The sequence below is a fragment of the Mobula hypostoma genome, chromosome 6, assembly GCF_963921235.1.
Source record: "Mobula hypostoma chromosome 6, sMobHyp1.1, whole genome shotgun sequence".
In the NCBI taxonomy this organism is placed as follows: Eukaryota; Metazoa; Chordata; class Chondrichthyes; order Myliobatiformes; family Myliobatidae; genus Mobula; species Mobula hypostoma.
In genome coordinates this window covers 21234009-21253603 of record NC_086102.1, presented here as the reverse complement: position 1 = coordinate 21253603, position 19595 = coordinate 21234009, and the positions used below count along the sequence as shown (strand labels likewise).

Sequence of the window (19595 nt, the reverse complement as noted above, 5' to 3'; positions counted from 1 at the left end):
CATGCTCCTTACAGACTGCGTGGGGAATCAAACACCAATCGCTGACCACCGGTGCTGTAAAACAATTGCACTAACTGCTAAGCTACTATCCTGCCTCAGCTCTTCACAGAGTCCAGCCAAGTAATCAACTTCTGAAGAGGAAAACTGCTAAATCTAACCCTGTGCATCTCACATACTTTCTGCTGAGGCTGTCCGTGGAATGATTCGAAGTAGGAAGCTTGGTTGATTACTTTGTTTCTAACTCAAGGCACTTAAGTTAGTTGTAGTGCCCCTCCCTCCCTGGCACTCTCCAGCAATGAATCTGACAACTTTCTGCTTTCTCTATGTCAGAGCACGTACTTAAGCACTTTCATTGTGATCTGGCAACATTTTGAAATTTTGATACGAATTATTTTCCATCTACAGAAGCATTGACGTGAAAATAATAACAGGCAATAGGAAAATTTGATAACATCCACAAATATTAATAAACTATACTGAATCTGTATTTCCTGATCAGATTCTAGCCTTGAGGTAACCCAAGGAACAGCATTAAACCTGGTGTGAAATGGCTGACTTTAAAAAACTTGGTGTCTTCCCTCATGGAAGGTTGCTTCTGAAAACGAAAAATTTTCCAGGCAAATGACACATAGCTAATTATTCATAACATACAAAAGCTTTCATAACATACAAAAAAGTTACATAGGAATTACAACACAGGAACCAAGCTGCTGATGCAATGCCTATTGGTGTTAAACTTAAGTGGAAAGCTAGAGCCAAGTGCCTATGCTCTTCCGATTTCTCCCTATGTCTCCGTTGCCTACCGCATTAATGTTGCTTATAGTCATAGAGTCAGAGAAAAGTATGGCATAGAGACAACTAGTCTGTGCTGAACCATTTAAACTGCCTGTTCCCATTGACGTGCACCAGGACCAAAGCCCTCCATATCCTTCCCATCCATGTTCCATCCATGTACTGATCCATGAAGTTGTCTCAGTTCCAACTACAATCTACAAGAGGGGATTTGATAGAGGTATTTAAAATTATGAGGGGGATAGATAGAGTTGAGAGTTAAAAGGCAAAAGTTTAGGGGTAACATGAGGGGGAACTTCTTTACTCCGAGAGCGGCAGCTGTGTGGAACAAGCTTCTGGCAGAAGTGGCTGAGGCAGGTTCGATGTTATCATTTAAAGTTAAATTGGATAGATATATGGACAGGAAAGGAATGGAGGGTTATGGGCTAAGTGCAGGTCAGTGGGACTAGGTGAGGGTAAGAGTTCGGCACGGACTAGAAGGGCCGGAAATGGCCTGTTTCCGTGCCGTAATTGCTATATGGTTATATGGTTAATCCTGGTGGCACCTCTACATCAAAAAAAAAACACTCTTCTTGTTCTCTCCCCTGAAAATTTGTATTTAACATTAAGCACAATATGGTCATATAAACGAAGAAAAGAGTAAGTCACCGCTAATCTCATCATTCAATGAGATTAAATTCAATTCCACAGAGGCAGCCCATTGACACAGCCAGCACAGTGGCTGCCTCACAGCAACAGCAACATGGGGTCCAATCCTCTTCTCCAGTATCATCTCTGTGGAGTCTTCATGTTCTCGCTGTGACCTAAAGGTTTGCTTCTGGCATACAAGTTTCCTGCCATATCCCAAAGACTTGCTAATTGATTGTTTGGTGGCATACACTCAGTGGCCACTTTATTAGGTACACCTGCTCGTTAACACAAATATCCAATCAGCCAATCGCGTGGCAGCAACTCAATGCATAAAGCATGCAGACACGGTCAAGAGGCTCAGTTGTTGTTCAGACTAAACATCAGAATGGGGAGGAAATGTGAAATAAGTGACTTTGACCATGGAATGATTGTCGGTGCCAGACGTGGTGATTTGAGTATCTCAGAAACTGCTGATCTCTTGGGATTTTCACGTACAACAGTCACTAGAGTTTACAGAGAATGATACAGAAGAAAACAAAATAACATCTAGTGAGTGGCAGTTCTGTGGGTGAAAATGCCTTGTTAATGAGAGAGGTCAGAGGAGAGTGGGAAGACTGGTCAAGCTGACAGGAAGGCGACAGTAATTCATATAACCACACATTACAACAGTGGTGTGTGCAGAAAACCATCTCTGAATGCACAACATGTTGAACCTTGAAGTGGACGGGCTAGAGCAGCAATAGAAGCACATGAACATACACTCAGTGACAATTTTATTAGTCACAGGGCGTACCTAATAAAGTGGCTACTGAGTGTATACTGCCTCTAATGTGTTAGTGAGTGGGGGAATCTGGGGGAAGGGGAATTATGAGATGTGGAAAGAATAGGACTGGGATTCTTGTAGCATTAACGTAAATGAGTACTTGACATGGACTCAATGGGCTACGGAGCTGGTTTCTACTTCCAGGAGAAATTTGGAACTCATTGGACCTGTTCAAAATATACTTCTCCAGTCCGTCTGATTTAAAACGTGGGCACGGCCACGCCTGACTAGAATAGATTATCAGAGTTAAACTGAGGTTCTTGTTACACACTAAAATTTGTGAAGAAATAATGCGGAAACTTCAGGTATCAGTTCAATGCATGATTGCACATAAATATCTAAAGATTGTGTCCAGCTAGTGAGACCTCACTCTTAAAGAAAACAAATTTTTGTCTTCAGGTCTCCCACCTATTTTGTGTAAATACTCTTACAGCACTGATAGAATAAAGCCTAATGAATGCTAATCAATGTCCTTGGCAGCAAAATAAATGGTTTAGGAGAGACTGAAAACATTTAAATTAAAAAACAGACTTCCTTCCTTTTTCTTCCATTTTAGTTTTTTTTCTGTTTATCTGATCATTTTCACTCAATTATTATTCAATAATATTAATATCGTGGATAACCTTTTACCTTGGCACCACTTCTTTAGCACTATTTCCATAACCCATGATTCCCCTAATATTTAGATACATTGAACAAACAAAGAAAAAGGGTGCCATGGGAGCGTAGCGGTCAGCACAATGTATTAGAGCTCGGGGTGTCAGAGTTCAGAGTTCAATCCCAGCATCCTCTGTAAGGAGTTTGTATATCCTCTCTGTGGAATGTGCGGGTTTTCTCCAGGCTCTCCCATTTCCTCCCACCATCCAAAGACACACTGGTTAGTAGGCTAATTGGTCAGTGCAAATTGTCCAATGCTTAGTTCAGGGTTAATTCAGGGCTTGCTCAGCTGAGCCCCTTGGAAAGGCCTATTCCACGCTGTATCTCTAAATAAATAAAATTTAAAAATAAACACATTGACTGAGCCTCCACACTCCTTCAGAGTGGTGAATTCCAAAGATTCTCCGCGTCTCAGTTAAGGAATTTCTCATCATTTCAATCACACCACTTATGCCGAGACTGTGCCCATTGGTTCTAAACTTGTCAGCCAATGCCTCCCTTGTATCTGTCCTTGAACAATAACCTACGAGCACCTTTCAGTGGTCATCAGCTTAATATATAAATTGAGTCTATTAAATCAGTCAGTTATCAAGCAGCATAGGTAAAATGCTTCATCCTACGTTTGGTGCAGATTTAACACTCAAATTTCTTGCATGAATGCAGACTACAAACTCAGTCTGAATGAAGTTATGCACAAGACCATGAAGAATTTCTTGATAGATTGTTATAAATTCTATATAAGTTCTAAATTTATCAAATATTGAGAACATTAAAGCCAGCCAGTATACAGCCATTACTCCCAGTCAGCCAAAGGTCTATATTGCAGTCTTCCAAAACAAAACTGCAGGCCCAAGTAAGTTCGAAAGGTTCCTGCTACAAGGGAAGGAAAGAGATTTCCAAGGATTTCTGGCAGTGGATGATGAAAGTTGTTTGATTTAGCTGAGGACTTTTTTTTATTGTTGTCTATTTCAATATTACTGAAATGTTTTAAAATTTGAATTACACAAGCATAATATAAATTAAAACTGACTTGAAAAAAATATGAATATCCAGGAGGGACTTACAGATTTTAAACTACTAGCTGTTCTGTGGCTTAATATAAAATAATACAGGTTTGGGAACGAGCCAGATAAGAGGGTCACATGGTATAAACTGTATGTCACCATATACTACACTGAAATTCATTTTCTTGCAGGAATTCAAAGTAAAACAAAGAAATACAATAGAACCAATGAAGGATTACACAGAAAGACCGACAAACAACAAACATGTAAAATCAGAGAAATTGTGAAAATACACATAAAGAAATAATAGATAGATAGATATGAAGAGCAGGAGCTGTAGAGTCTTGATTCCTGTAGACTCAGTTCAGAGTTGAGGTGAGTGGAATTATCCACGCTGGTTCAGGAGCCTAATGGTTGAAGGGTAAAAGTTCCCCTTTGAAATCAACAATTGACTTTGTTTCCTAGCTTGCCTTTCAGGTAGTGAACTGCAGATCATGACTACTCACTACAAGCTAAAACTTTTCTTTATGTCACTCCTGCTTCTGTATACCAGATTATCGTTGTATTGATTCCAACATTTGCCCCATTGAAACCGGAAATTGAATTTCCACTTGCCCCCTTGTTTGACAGAAATAACAACAAACAATATTGTTTTCAGTTCTGGTCACCTCATTATAAGAAGGATGTGGAAGCTTTAGAAAAATTTACCAGGATGTTGCCTGGACTGGGGAGCATGCCATATGAGGATAGAATGGGCAAGCTAGGGTTTTCTCTTCAGAGAAAAGGAGAATAAAAGATGACTTGATAGAGGTGTACAAGATGATTAGAGACATAAATAGACTGGAAAGACAAGGACTTTTTCCTCAGGGTGGAAATGGCTGATACAAGGGGCCATCATTTAAGATGACTGGAATAAAGTATAGAGGGAATATCAGAGATATGTTCTTTTACACAGAGAGTGGTGGGTGCATGAAGCAGGCTGCCAGGGGTAGTGATAGAGGTAGATCCATTAGGAACATTTAAGAAACTCTTAGATAGGCATGTGCATGATAGAAAAAATGGAAGAACATGCAGGAGGAAAGGGTTAGATTGATCTTAGAGCAGGTTAAAATGTTGGCACAACATCACAATGTTGTAATGTTCTCTGTTTTAATAATTTAAAGAGAGAGTTTAATTTTTAAGAAGATCAGAAGGGAGCTAATAAATAAATCACATTGTTCCTAATGTTATAGATGATGCAATTTTGAATTGCCCTCTGCAAACAACAGCCCACATATATTGTGTCTTTAACATAGGAAAACACCTCAAGAACATGATCAGCTTGAAAAAAAAAGACTCATGAAGAGAATAAAGCAGACAACTAAAAGCTTAAATGATCTTGATAGAAGAGAGAGGTAGAGGAACACAGTTAAGAAGGAAGGAAATTCCAGAGTTTAAGTTCTAGGCAACTCGGAACAAATGACCCCCCGCCCCCCACCCAAAGCTGATGGAAATTGAGGATGTGCAAGTTGAAAGGGATATAGGTGTGGAAGTAATTATCCAGTAAGGGGGAGGTGACACTGTGGAAGAATTTGAAGGCAAAAGATGAGAAAATTATTTTTAACACAGTACTGACTAATAACTAAAGTTGCTTAGTAAACACAGAAGGGATGTTGTGAGGCAAGATAGATAAGAAAGAATTTTGGATGAATAATTTCAAGAAGGTTATGAGTTGAGAAGTAGTCAGAAGATTACTATAATAATTTCGGACTTGTTAAAACATTTATTCTGTTAGTGTTAAAATTATCAGAGCAGAATAGCCTAGTTGTTGTGTTCCTAGGGGGTTATAACTTTAGACATATATAACTATAGTTCAGATACAAATCCACAAGACTGAATGTGCACAAGGACTATTCATCAATTTAATTATTACTGGTGCCACTTAGTCTTCAGTAATAAAATCCTGCTGAGTTTTAAGAATTATCCCTCAGGGCATTATGAAGTCATAACATAGATTTATACAAGTGTGGTTAAAAGTAAAAGATTCTTTTTTTTTGTAAAAAACTACTGGTATTAAAAAAAATTAGTGTTTTCCATAAGCAAGTTGAAGGTGCCCACCTGGGAGAGGCAGAATACTAAGATTTTCTTTACAAGGAGAAGAAGGAAAACCACAGAGGAAGTAATGGACTGATGACTTCTGTCTGCATTTCCCAGTGAAAGACAGAAATATAGGACAGGTGACCTGCCACCATTTACAACAAAGCTATAGTTCTATCAAAGTGCTCTCAGTGACCACTTTATTAGGCACACCTGTACACCTGCTCATTAATGTTAGTATCTAATTAGGCAATTATGTGACAGCAACTCGATGCATAACAACATACAGATGTGTTCAAGAGGTTCAGCTGTTGTTCAAAACAAACATCAGAACGGGGAAGAAATATGACCTAAGTGGCTTTGACTGTGGAGTGACTGTTGGTGCCAGACTGAGTGGTTTGAGTATCTCAGAAACTGCTGATCTCCTGGGATTTTCATGCACAACAGTCTCTAGAGTTTACAAAAATGGTGCGAAAAAAAATCCAGAAAAATGTCCACTGAGTGGCAGCTCTGTGGGGAAAAATGCATTGCGAATGAGAGAAATCAGAAGAGAATGGCCAGACTGGTTCAGGCAGACAAGAAGGCTTTAGTATCCCAAATAACCGCACGTTACAACAGTAGTGTACCAAAGAGCCTCTCTGAATGCACAACACATCGAACCATGAAGTGGATAGGCTACAGCAGCAGGAGAACATGAACATACACTCAGTGACTGCTTTATTAGGTACAAGAGGCCTCATAATGTAGGCAGTAGCAATTTCTTACTCAGTGACGTTTTTTGGCAAAGAAAAGAAAGTTGTGGAGGGAAAAGAAATTACTGAAGAAATTCGAAGCTACTGAAATACAAAGAGAATATTCAGTCAAAATCGTCAAAGTGAAACCAGAAGGATTGTGATACTGCACATTTGCTGCGCATTCAAGCATTCAGTAGATTTTTGTCCTGTACGCATCGGCTGTGTTGCTGCTTAAACTGCAGTTCCAACTGCGGTTGCCAGCACCTCCTGACTGGCCGTCTCTCTCCACGAGCACAAGCGTGAAGCTGTAACTGGGCTGCCGAGCATTCATCCCACACACAGCCTATGCAGAAAAGCAGTCCGTGCGTGCTGGAATACTCTACATTTAGCGGAGTTGTCATCTGCTGCCTCAAGAATGATTTCTTGCTCGCTCTGTTCAAGTGCTGCAGCTCAGCTTAGGAAAAATACAGACCAAAATGAAATATGACATACCTCTATGCCAAGTGCACTGTATTTAATCTGTGGAGTCAACATAGTCCCAGTGAGTTATATATTTACAATTTATTTTCTGTTTTCATGTTGACATCTTCAAGGTGACTAGCACCATTACTGCCTGTTAGTAGAACATCCGAGCAGAAAAACGCTGAAAGGCATCAAAGTGAAGTTTGATTCCAAGTTTCGCTGGCCCGTCCTGCAGCAGTTAACTTTCCTCATATACCAGCGTTCTTATAAATAGCTTCCTCCTTTTCAGTTTAAACGAGGAAAGGGGTTTTGGGAAATGTTTTCTTCACAGTTGAGAACTAAAAAGGATACTGTATATGTTTCATTTTTGGGCGTTGTAGGGAGGTGCTTTACGAATGAAATTGAAAACAAGGTTCATTGCTATACCAGGCAGAGAATTGCACCTCATGAAATGCATATTATATATAAAGACAAGCACACACCAACCATATGTCCACTCCACCACACCCACCAGACAGCTAGTCTGTTCACAATTTTGTCCCTAAATTTCAAGTAACCTCAAAATATAGTCATAAAAGCCTCTTCATTAAAACATATCTCAGTAACTTTCAGCACCACAAACAGGAGAATTTAAAATTAGAACACATAAATAAATATGTGTTGAATCAAATTGAGATTCAATATAAATTCAGATTCCATACACTACTGCACAGTTCTGATATGTTAATAAAAACATCTTTCATTCTGCTTCCTAGAAGGTGCTTATTATTCTTTGTGAGGAGCAAAATTCCTTGGAATGAAAATTTCTATTTTTAAAGTTGTAAGGATAAGCTGAATGAGTGTTTTTGTACTAACAACTCTGCACGGCGATTCACATTTATAAACCCAGTAAAATAATTTCAGTTCTACAAATATCTACCGAAATTTATCCATGACTTTCATCTAAACAGGTAAGTTTGCAAAAATATTTAGCCAAAACTTGTATTGATATTTCTTTATACGCAATGCAACCAACAATCTGGCACCAATGGACCGCAAGATGAATATTACTTACAATTTAGAGTATGTATCAAATGCAAAATGAAATTACCCAATAATCTCATAAAGGGACTCCGTTCTGCACTCAAAATTCTCAGGGCTGCAACTTACCTTACTGTCATTCTTTCAAGTGATTATTCAACCAAACTCTCGACAGTGGCACCACGATAGAGAGAGAAAAAAAATTCAAGAAGATAGTAAGAAATGATATAGCACTTCTCTTCTGTCCAGATCATGTGTGAAAATCTCTATCTTTTCCTCAGAAAGTTTTTCAAACAACCCAGACAGTCCGAGTAGGAAAGAGGAAATTTTACAGGCAGCACAAAGGAAATCTGCTCATTGCCTTCCATTGTGGAAAGGAGGGTGTTGCTTTTTTTCACCGTTTAACGCATCTGGCGAAGAGCAATGATTTGCAACACAGCGTTTAAAAGACAATTCTAGCGAATCTTACCTTTATTGAGGTGGCCATTTTAACTCAAAAGTACGTTCTTTTTTTTCTAATCTGTATATTGTTAAAGAAACTTATGCCTAGTCAGAGTTGTTGAAGTTTTTTTTAGAGGCGGCGAGATTGTGCTAAGTCTGGGAAATGAAGTCAGTCTGTAGCAGGAAGAGGTTTCTATTGGTTCTGGCTGGCTTAGCTCTAAGAAACAGGATATTTTGGAGTACAGAGATAAGAGAGACCAGAAAACAATGTTGTTTTTCTTGACGAATAGTTTATGATTGCTTTTCTTTGCTCTTTCCTCACTCTGCACTTCGAAAGTTAGAACTCAAGGCAGGTGTACAATGATGGTGACTGAGTTTTACCACAGGATGCAAATGTCTTACTAAAACATGAGTTTAAAACCCTGACCTTAGCTTGTCTGAAGTGCAGACAGTCTGCACTGTATTATTGCCATCATTATTTCCTCCACTCTTCCCTGCACCATTACATCTTTCCCCCTCTTCTTCTGAATTTGTTGATTTTTGTTTGTAAAAATCAGATGCCTTTGGTATCTCACATCATTGATCTATGTTGTCAGTGAAAGGATGTTCTAGAGAAGCTAAAGTGACCTTCGGTGAAATACCTAAGACCATTACATGTAAGAGCAGACATTAGGCCATTTGGCCCATTGAGTTTGCTCCGCCATTTCGTCAAGGCTGATCCATTTCCCTCTCAACCTCAATCTCCTGCCTTCTTCCTGTATCCCTTCCTATCCTGACTAATCAAGAATCTATTAACCTGTGCTTTAAATATACCCAATGACTTGTTCCAGTACGGGACACGAAGAGGGCCAAATCATTGGTTCCTCATCAATCAAGTATTATGCAGCAAACACAAACATGATTATAAAATGTCCATTAAAAACCAGACATCTCAAACCATAATCACTTCCACACCAAGTTCTTCTTCCCTTTCCTCCACCCTGGCCAAACACATCTGACTGTCTGAACTTAGTGCAAGTCCATTCACATCTTTAGTTGTTGCATGTCCTAGTTTGCATCCTGTTTGCTACCACTCAAGTCGAATATGATGTTCTTGCAAGGGATGATTCCCTTAATGGAGGATGACAGTGTGTGACTTTGTTTAACGTGGGGAGGCTGGTGCACAGGCAGCTGTCACACGATCCTTGATAGATCAGAGTCACGGTCCAGTGGCATGGAATTCAAGATTCAAAGATTCAAGATTTAAAAAACTTTATTGTCACTCTAACCGTACATCAGCTCTGCAGGGCAGAATGAGACAGCGTTTCTCAGGAGCAGTGCAATCATAACATAACAAATGCAACACTAAATAATAAACATAACAATAAATAGTAAAACACAACAGCCACATGTCAGTTAAAATCAAGTTATAAGTGTCCAGTGCAAGTTAAAAGTGTCCAAAGCAGCGTCAGGTAGAGCAGCTATTTAGCAGTCTGACTGCCTGTGGGGGGAAGCTGTTCAGTAGCCTTGTGGTTTTAGTTTTGATGCTCCTGTAACGTTTGCCTGATGGCAGAAGAACAAACCGTTCATGGAGAGGGTGTGAGGGGTCTTTAATGATGTACCGTGTCTTCTGGAGACATCAATGCAAGATGACTGGGGTCTGTCCACTGCCAAAGCCCTCCTCCACCTTCACTATCATTGTGATGTGTCATCATCATCTATAGCTTCACCGCTGAGGTCATGGTTGGAACACTCTTTATCTGGAACCTCTCCCTTGACCTTACCATAATGAGTGACAGTACCAGGATCTAAACACGGGGCAGTGTCCTACTCAGGATCTCAGCAACACACAAGCCTTGTCAGAATTCTTGAGAGTCCTCGGTGAAGCTTCTTCCTGTAACTACAGCTAGGCATCAGTTAGAATGTTTCTCGTTGTCCTCTTTGTACAACCATTCATCATCATTATGTGTGATCATGGTCTTTCATCATGATTGTTACTGGCAAATTTTTCTACAGAAGTGGTTTGTCACTGCCTTCATCTAGGCAGTGTCTTTAAGGAGCGGTAACCCCAGCCATTATCAGTTCTCTTCAGAGACTGTCTGTCTGGCGTCACTGGTCGCATGACTAGGACTTGTGATCTGCACCGACTGCTCATCCACCACAGGCGCCCATGGCTTCACGTGACTCTGATCGGGGAAGGGGGCTAAGCACCTTGCCCGGGGATGACCTGCAGGCCAACGGAGGGAAGAAGCGCCTCCTCCCTTGGTAGAGAAATATCTCCACCCCGCCACTCTCTTTATTCTCTTTGTACAACTATTTCCCATTTTAAATTTAAGTCAGGTTAAAATCTGACTGTGTAACTTAATTTAATGTAACATCATTAACCTGCAGGAAAATGTTTTTTCTATGTATTGACTATACACTGCAAGAGAACAGTAATGAAATGATAAAGTTATCTACTACAGAGTAATTGAAGTCATTGGGTAGGAATTAATTCAAGTTATGTTCATAATTCTTCCCTTACATTACTCACTTATCTATCTATTTTATTTCTCTAATGTTTTGTCATTTATTCATGGTACCACAGCAGTATGTAACCAATTCCTAAAAGCTGCCCAGATTGCCTTCAAATCTCACTCTTGCTATGGATTCCTGGGTAAAGTGATAATGCCGAGGATTGATGTTTCCTGTAATAAAGCCCCCCCCCCCCCCACCGACATTATTCTAAATAACAGAGTCAGGCTTTTCTCATTCCTCTCATTGTTTTGGACCAATGGTACTCCGCTAAAAGGCATGTCACCAGATGGTTTGTGGATTATAAAGAGTTACTGCAGAGGAAATGGAGGAGATTTCTGTCTTGTGTTTTGAAGTAACATGAATGAGTTGTAATCTTATGGTCATTCCTGAGGATGTACACAGAGGAAGAAGCAGGTCACCATTGAGAAAAGAGTAACATTAGTGAATTCTGGTCTGGTTCTTGCAGTTTCCCTTCCCCCTATTTGTGGCACTTACTGGGAGCATTGTAGACGAAGCACCCAATGCATTGTTGAGGATGCCTGCCACCCACCCCACAATCTCTTTGAACCACTACTGTCAGGAAGAAGGTACAAGGGCATCGTGACTATGAATGCCAGACTGGGTAAAAGCTCCTTTCCTCAGACTGTGAAAACCCTGCTGCCACCGAGGTTTTGTACTAGCACCACGAGCTGTTCACTGATTACTCTACTATCGAGGGTTTACTCTTTAATGTGTATCTGTGCTGTGCACTACATGCATTTAGAATTATATTTTATTAACTTATAGTTAATAAGTTAGCTATCGAGCATCTTGCTGACGGGATAGTCCTGCAGTACTTGGAGTTCTTAGTATCCAGCAATAACATACAAGATAAACAAATACACCTTTGATTGGACACCGTGTGGTTACTTTAACCGAGTGCACCCCCATCTTCCAAATTATTACCTTTCTTTTCTTCCCAATCATATAGACAATGACAATCAACCTAATTAATTAGAACATAAAAGAGTACAGCAAAGGAACAAGTTCTTTGGCTATTCTCACAGCTATCTGGACTATTCCTCTTCTCACCCTGTCTCTTGCAAAAATGCCATCCCCTTCTCGCAATTCCTCCGTCTCCGCCGCATCTGCTCTCAGGATGAGGCTTTTCATTCCAGGACGAGGGAGATGTCCTCCTTTTTTAAAGAAAGGGGCTTCCCTTCCTCCACCATCAACTCCGCTCTCAAACGCATCTCCCCCATTTCACGCACATCTGCTCTCACCCCATCCTCCTGCCACCCCACTAGGAATAGGGTTCCCCTGGTCCTCACCTACCACCCCACCAGCCTCCGGGTCCAACATATTATTCTCCATAACTTCCGCCACCTCCAACGGGATCCCGCCTCTAAGCACATCTTTCCCTCCCCCCCCCCGCATTCCACAGGGATCGCTCCCTACACAACTCCCTTGACCATTCATTAACCCCCGCCCCCGTCCCTCCCCACTGATCTCCCTCCTGGCACTTATCCTTGTAAGCGGAACAAGTGCTACACATGCCCTTACACTTCCTCCCCTACCACCATTCAGGGCCCCAGGCAGTCCTTCCAGGTGAGGCTACATTTCACCTGTGAGTCGGCTGGGGTGATATACTGCGTCCGGTGCTCCCGATGTGGTCTTCTATATATTGGCGAGACCCGACGCAGACTGGGAGATCATTTTGCTGAATACCTATGCTCTGTCCGCCAGAGAAAGCAGGATCTCCCAGTGGCCACACATTTTAATTCCACATCTCATTCTCATTCTGATATGTCTATCCACGGCCTCCTCTACTGTAAAGATGAAGCCACACTCAGGTTGGAGGAACAACACCTTATATTCCGTCTGGGTAGCCTCCAACCTGATGGCATGAACATTGACTTCTCTAACTTCTGCTAATGCCCCACCTCCCCCTCGTACCCCATCCGTATACACATTTATATACACACATTCTTTCTCTCTCTCTCCTTTTTCTCCCTCTGTCCCTCTGACTATACCCCTTGCCCATCCTCTGGGTTTTTTTCCCCCCCTCCCCCTTTTCCTTCTCCCTGGGCCTCCTGTCCCATGATCTTCTCATACCCCTTTTGCCAATCACCTGTCCAGCTCTTGGCTCCATTCCTCCCCCTCCTGTCTTCTCCTATCATTTTGGATCTCCCCCTCCCCCTCCCATTTTCAAATCTCTTACTAGCTCTTCCTTCAGTTAGTCCTGACGAAGGGTCTCAGCCCGAAACGCCGACTGTACCTCTTCCTAGAGATGCTGCCTGGCCTGCTGCGTTCACCAGCAACTTTGATGTGTGTTGCTGCAATTTCCAACATCTGCAGAATTCCTTGTGTTTAAGTTCTTTGGCCCACAGTTTCTGTGCAGGCCATGACAAATAGCAGAATTGCCTGCACATTGTCCATATCCCTCCCCCACATTCATGGGCCAATCTAAATGCCTCTTAAATGTTGCTAACCTATCTGCTTCTACTACTTGGCTGTATAAAAAAATTGCCCTATAAATCTCCTTTAGATTTTCTGCTCCTCACCTTACACCTACAAACATCTAAATTTGAAATTTCTCTCCTGGGGAAAAAGGACTCTGACTTTCTATCTTATCTATGGCAGCACACACAAAATGCTGGAGGAACTCAGCAGGTCAGGCATCATCATCTTTGGAAATTGATAGATAGCCGACGTTTTGGGTCAAGACCTCTTCTTCAGCACGTGGCCTGAAACGATGACTATCTATTCATTTCCATAGCTGCTTCCTGACCTCCTGAGTTCCTCTAGCATTTTGTGTGCATTGGCTTTGCATTTCCAGCATCTGCCAACTTCCTCGTGTTTATGATTTGCTATTCTATCTATGTCTCTCAATTTAATATTCTACTATCAGCTACCTTTCACTCTCTGACTCTCCAGAGAAAACAGTCTAAGCCTGTCCAACCTCTCTTATAACCAATATTTTCTATTCCATGCAACAGCCTGGTGAACCTCTTCTGCATCCTCTCGAAAGCCTCCACATTCTTTCTGTGATGCAGTAGCCAGAACTACACATTGGCCAAACCAAAGCTTAGTGCAGCTGCAACATGACTTCTCAACCTTTGTACTCAATGCCCTGGCTAATGCAGGAAAGCAGACCGCCTGACTTTTTCCTGTCTCCACATGTTGCCACTTTTCACGTGAACCCCGAGATCCCTCTGTACATCAATGCCTCGAAAGCCCGTGCCATTTAGTGTGCATTTTGCTGTTACATTTGACCTCCAAAAGAGCAGCATCTCAAAACATTGTCCAGATTAAAGGCTATTTACCATTTCACTGGTCACATTTCAGACTAGTCTATGATCTTATGAATCCTTTGAAAATTCCTCACTATCCATAGTCAAAATCAAAGTTTATTGTAATTTGTGCAAGTTTGTGTATGTACAGGTGCAATGCAGTAGCATCACAGGCTCATAACAAGTAAGGTTTCCACAAAATACCATGAATTTTTATGTCATCCACAAACTTATTTCCCAAGTCACCTACATTTTCATCCAAATCAATTATATATACAGAACTGTGCAAAAGTCTTAGGCTGATGTATATAACTAGGACGCCTAAAATTTTTGGAAAGTACTGCAGAAATTTTATGTATTGTACTGTACTGCCACCACACAAAAAAAGAGTTCATGATCTGACTCTGATATGGGTCTCTATTGTTGACTGACAGTGGAAAGATGCAGGGAGAGGGGAATCATGGTTGGGAAAAGGGGAAGGGAGAGGGGAATCATGGTTGGGAAAAGGGGAAGGGAGAGGAGAGAGACTGGGAAGCACTAGAGACACATTCTGTAATGATCAATAAGCTAATTGTTTGGAATCAAATAACCTTACCTGGTGTCTCAGGGTTGGGTGTGTCTGCACTCCTTCTCTGACCCCTGTCCCACACTCTTCCCGTGGTGCTCCACCCTCACTATTCCCAACATCCTTTCCTCCTGCCAGATTTACAAATCCACTCCCGCTCCATGTTGACAGATACAGTACTGTACAAAAATCTTAGGGACTCTAGTTATATATATGTGCCCAAGACTTTTGCACAGTACTATCACAGTACTATGTACTATCAGTACTGTGTGTGTGTGCGTGTGTGTGTGTGTGTGTGTGTGTGTGTGTGTGTGTGTGTTTGTGTGTGTGTGTCTGATTCCTGTTGAAAACATATCCACCAATTTTGAATCCATTCTACCAAGACATCACAGATCCTTTGGATCAGCCAGCTATCAGGGATCTTGTCAAATGCTTTTCTGAAATCCATTTGTCCCCATTTACTCCCAACAATCACATTTGCTGCCTCCTTAAAAATCTCAATCAATATTATAAAACATGACCTCCACCACTCAAAGTTATGCTGACTATCCCTAATGTCACTGTATTTCTAGACATGAGGAGATCTTTTCACAAAGCATCTTCTCCAGTACTTTACTAACCGCTGACAAAAAGTTCTTCTGCCTATATTTTCAAACACGAGAAAATTTGCAGGTGCTGGAAATCCAAGCAACACTCGCAAAATGCTGGAGGAACTCAGCAGGCCAGGCAGCATCAATGGAAAAATGTACAATCGACATTTTGGGGAGAGACCCTTCAGCAGTCCTGCTGAATAATTTCACGGTTTACCTCTATTGCTTGTCTTCAGCAAATGAACAACACTGACTATTTGCCAGTGCTCTGAGACCTCACCTGTGACTAAAGAGGATACAAAGGTCTCTGTCAAATACTACCTTTGCAGAGTTTCTGCAAGGTCAGATGCTGCAAGTATACAGATAATTACTGGCTAAAAATACAATATTTCAGGATATCTTTAATATAAATACTGTATATAATGTGATCAAACAAAAATCATTTCCATTCTGTTCACTAGACGCTAGATAGAAATATATCTGAACATATAATTACATGAACTGGAAGTAGTGCTCCTCAATCCTGCTGTAGCATTAAATATTGTGATTACTGATGTGATTGTAACTCTAACTTTGTATCTCTCTCTAACCATTATCAGTGCTTACATACTCTCTTTCAACTATCTATCTACCTCTACCTTAGAAAAATTTAAATTATACTGCTTCCAGAGATTCTTTTGCCGGAGGGTGTTGAATCTGTGGAATTCATTGCTATAGACAGCTGTGGAGGCCAAATCAGTTGGTATATTTGAAATGGTAGTTGGTGGTAGGTTCTTGATTAGTAAGAGGATCAAAGATTAAAGGCAACTCCAAAACACAAAACTGACTGAAAGAAAAACACGGAGTTCAGGGGAAGGTATACGCTTAGCTTCATTTTTACTTTAGTGAGGCAAGCACTTATAACGTGTTGGCCTATTGACCTTTGCCGTTCACATACTTCTAACATATAATCCATCATGCCCTATTATACACAGCCTTGCTTTTACTCCAGTTGCACTCCAGCGGAAAGCTTGGTGAAGGTCAGGCAAGTGTTATTGCGGGAAACGTCGTTAAAAAATATTCTGGGGTAATAATAGTCTTGACCAACACTTGTCTGCCCAGGGATTGGGTCTGTGTGGACCCATTGAATCAGATGATGGCGTGCATCCTATCACTTGGGGTCGGGATGAACTTCTAAAGCCAATTGAATTTGAGATTCTCCACAACCTTTCTCCAAGGTTTTTATGAGGACCAAAAAAGAATTATTAATGCTGATTAGTGCTGCTCTCTGTGTTTCTCTCAGAATTTTCAAATGATGATGGTGGTGTTTGTTATGCCTCTAGATAGATGAAATCTCATCGCTATTCCAAAAGTTGGGGAATGGGCTCTTAGGCCGTATCACAAGAATCAGATGAAGAGTCAAAGCTCAATGTTCCAACAAATGCCAGTTGAAATGAGTAAGTAAGAGAATATTGTTCTTAATATACATTGCTTTTTTCTCTCTTTTGTATCTGAACAGTAAGTTATCTTTTGCACATTGGTTGTTTGTCCATCGTTGTCGTGTGTGTTTTTTCATTGATTCTATTGTGTTTTTTTGTATTTACTGTGGATGCCTGCAATATAATGAATCTTAGAGTGGTATATGGTGACACATATGTACTTTGATAATAAATTTACTTTGAACTTTGAATTAATTATGAAAGAGTTTCTTAGATGACACAAACTGGGATCTGAAAGAGTTTGTGAGAAGTTGCAGGAATAGAAAGGAGAGGAATGCAGAGTGAGGTGGAATTCCTAATTATGTGGTGAGATTTCAGTTTACTATTTATAGCAAAATGGTACAATTGAAATGTACCATTAGTGCCAAATAGTCTTTTTTTTTGAGGAATGAGTCTTGCTTTACTGATTTAGGCAAAATATTTTTGCAACAATACTCCAATTGTATTTCAAATGTAACCTGTGTCAGACCAAAGTAACTCTCATGAGGTTGAGATGAGAAAGCAGTGGGCAAGAAGGGGATTGCCAGCAGTCAATATACATCTACCTGTTCGGTGGTAGAGTGGGTAGAGTGGGGTCTCTCATGCCTGCACCCAGCTTTAGCACTTTTGGCACCAGGTCTGTGAAGGAAACTGCAGATACCTCATATGGGCTGGAGATCCTGGTTAACTCTTAGTCAACACTCATGAACAGAAGTCCTTTTAGCATCACAAACATGCATTGGTGAATGTAATTTTAAAGACTTGAATGAAACATCTATGTTTTAAAGAAAAAATATTGTCAGTGATACTTTCACAATAATTACTGTCAATGTGAAGAGTTCTATAAAATTAGACCTGCCCTTTATAGTTGAAGGATAAAAATAATAACTTCCTCATTTCTAACAATTTCAACACAATTGGCCTTGAGACTGCTCTTAGGGTGAAAAAAAAAACAGCAAAGTTTTGTAATAACTGCTGCAAAATTGCTCTGTTTCCTGCTGATTAGAAAGCTGAACTAAACTGAGTAGAACTGAACCAGACGGGTGTAAAATGTGCCATGGCTCCCTGCAAACAACATATATTCAGCATATGGTTAAATACCTTCTGTTCTCTAGTGTGACCTTAATTTGTATAAGCTATATCTACTGAGTTCTGTGAATTCGCATGGCAATAAGGAATAGGGGAATAATCATTGAATAAGACATGATATTCTTGATGAATGCACAAGATGCTGAAAAAGAGATGAGAAATTTGAGTCCCCTTTCTCCTTCAGCTGATGACTAACATGCTCTTTTTGTTTGCCAATTTTACTGCTTCTCTTTACTTCAGATTTTGGAATTTATACCTTTAGGGTTGAAAAATTAAGTTGGATCATTTTCTATGTACCTGTCAATAAGCCAAATTCACTCTGAACAATTTAAAACAGAATATGTTAAAGCACAAAACAGAGGAGCTTTCACTTGATTACATCATACATCTTTATTTTTAAAATATCCATTTGTTTATTGCCTTGGCATTAATTTGCTGAATCTTCCCAGTATCTTCACTTTCCAGAACTCTGCACTCAGATTCTTTCATTTGGATGAAAACTTAATTTTAATATATATTAATATCTGGGCTGAGAAATACTTCTGACAGATGAAAGGTTAAAATAACAATTTTCTTCCATATGGAGTTCTTACAGTCATCAAAATTTTAGCAGCAGGATTACCTAGAAATAAGTGGGGTAGAAGTCAGTGTGATGACTGACACATCTATCTCTCTGCACCCTTCAACAAGCCAGTGACAGGCCAAAAAGCAGTACCGCACAGCACACATTCAAAAAGCAACAACATACTGCAAACATCCAAACACTTCCACAAAACAGTGGCGTACAACACACTTCCTGCCTCCAGAATGAAATTATCCAAGCAGAATACCAGTTTGGATTCACCGTCTGGTATGGGAAATGCAGAGCATCTCACTGCAAAACCCTGCAATGGATTGTGAGGTCTGCTGAAAGAATCACTAGGGCCCCTATCCCCTCCCCCACCACCGTCCCATCCAGGACATAGACCAAGAGTACTGCATTTGCATTGTCCCCCTCCCATTTGTTCCATAATCTTTTTGACCTCCTACTGACAGGCAGACTGCACCACATTAGAAGAACAAGGGCTGTAGGGCAGGGTAACAGCTTCATCCTCCAAACTGTGAAACTGTGGAACACCATATACACATTAGTTATGACAGTGCCAGTAGCATTATACTCTTGTATATTTAACTGTGTGTCTCTAAATGCTCTTTATGTCAACTTGTACATCTACAGATGTTTTTTATTTTATTGTCTGTTAATTTTATTTTAGGGGACGCATGTGATATCGGTACTCTGTTTTACACCTAGGCCCCGGGGGAATGATGTTTCGCTTAGCTGTACACATGTGAATGGCTGAATGAGAATAAACTTGAACTTGACCTTGAAGGTGGTGATGGCGTACAGCTTCCCAATCAGATATGGTGGCCCTTTAACACTTTCCCTCAGTGGAAAGCAAAGAAGCAGTAGAACATGGCAGCCACCAGGAATTGTGATCTGGTGGACA

General features: G+C 40.6%; 1 protein-coding gene across 11 annotated transcripts in view; it reads right to left on the bottom strand.

Moving 5' to 3' along the window:
• The window catches only part of erg (ETS transcription factor ERG), a 301473-nt gene that overhangs the window by 142340 nt on the left and 139538 nt on the right, over positions 1 to 19595 (bottom strand). The window contains exon 1 of one of the 11 annotated variants that reach the window (XM_063050376.1): positions 8668 to 8798. The exons of 9 other annotated variants lie outside the window; for them this stretch is intronic. In XM_063050376.1, the coding sequence (XP_062906446.1) occupies positions 8668 to 8685 (18 nt within the window). In that variant the 5' untranslated portion in view covers positions 8686 to 8798. Of the gene's footprint in view, positions 1 to 8327; positions 8555 to 8667; positions 8799 to 19595 lie in introns of those variants that run through there. One more of the 11 variants, XM_063050378.1, reaches the window with a different exon arrangement.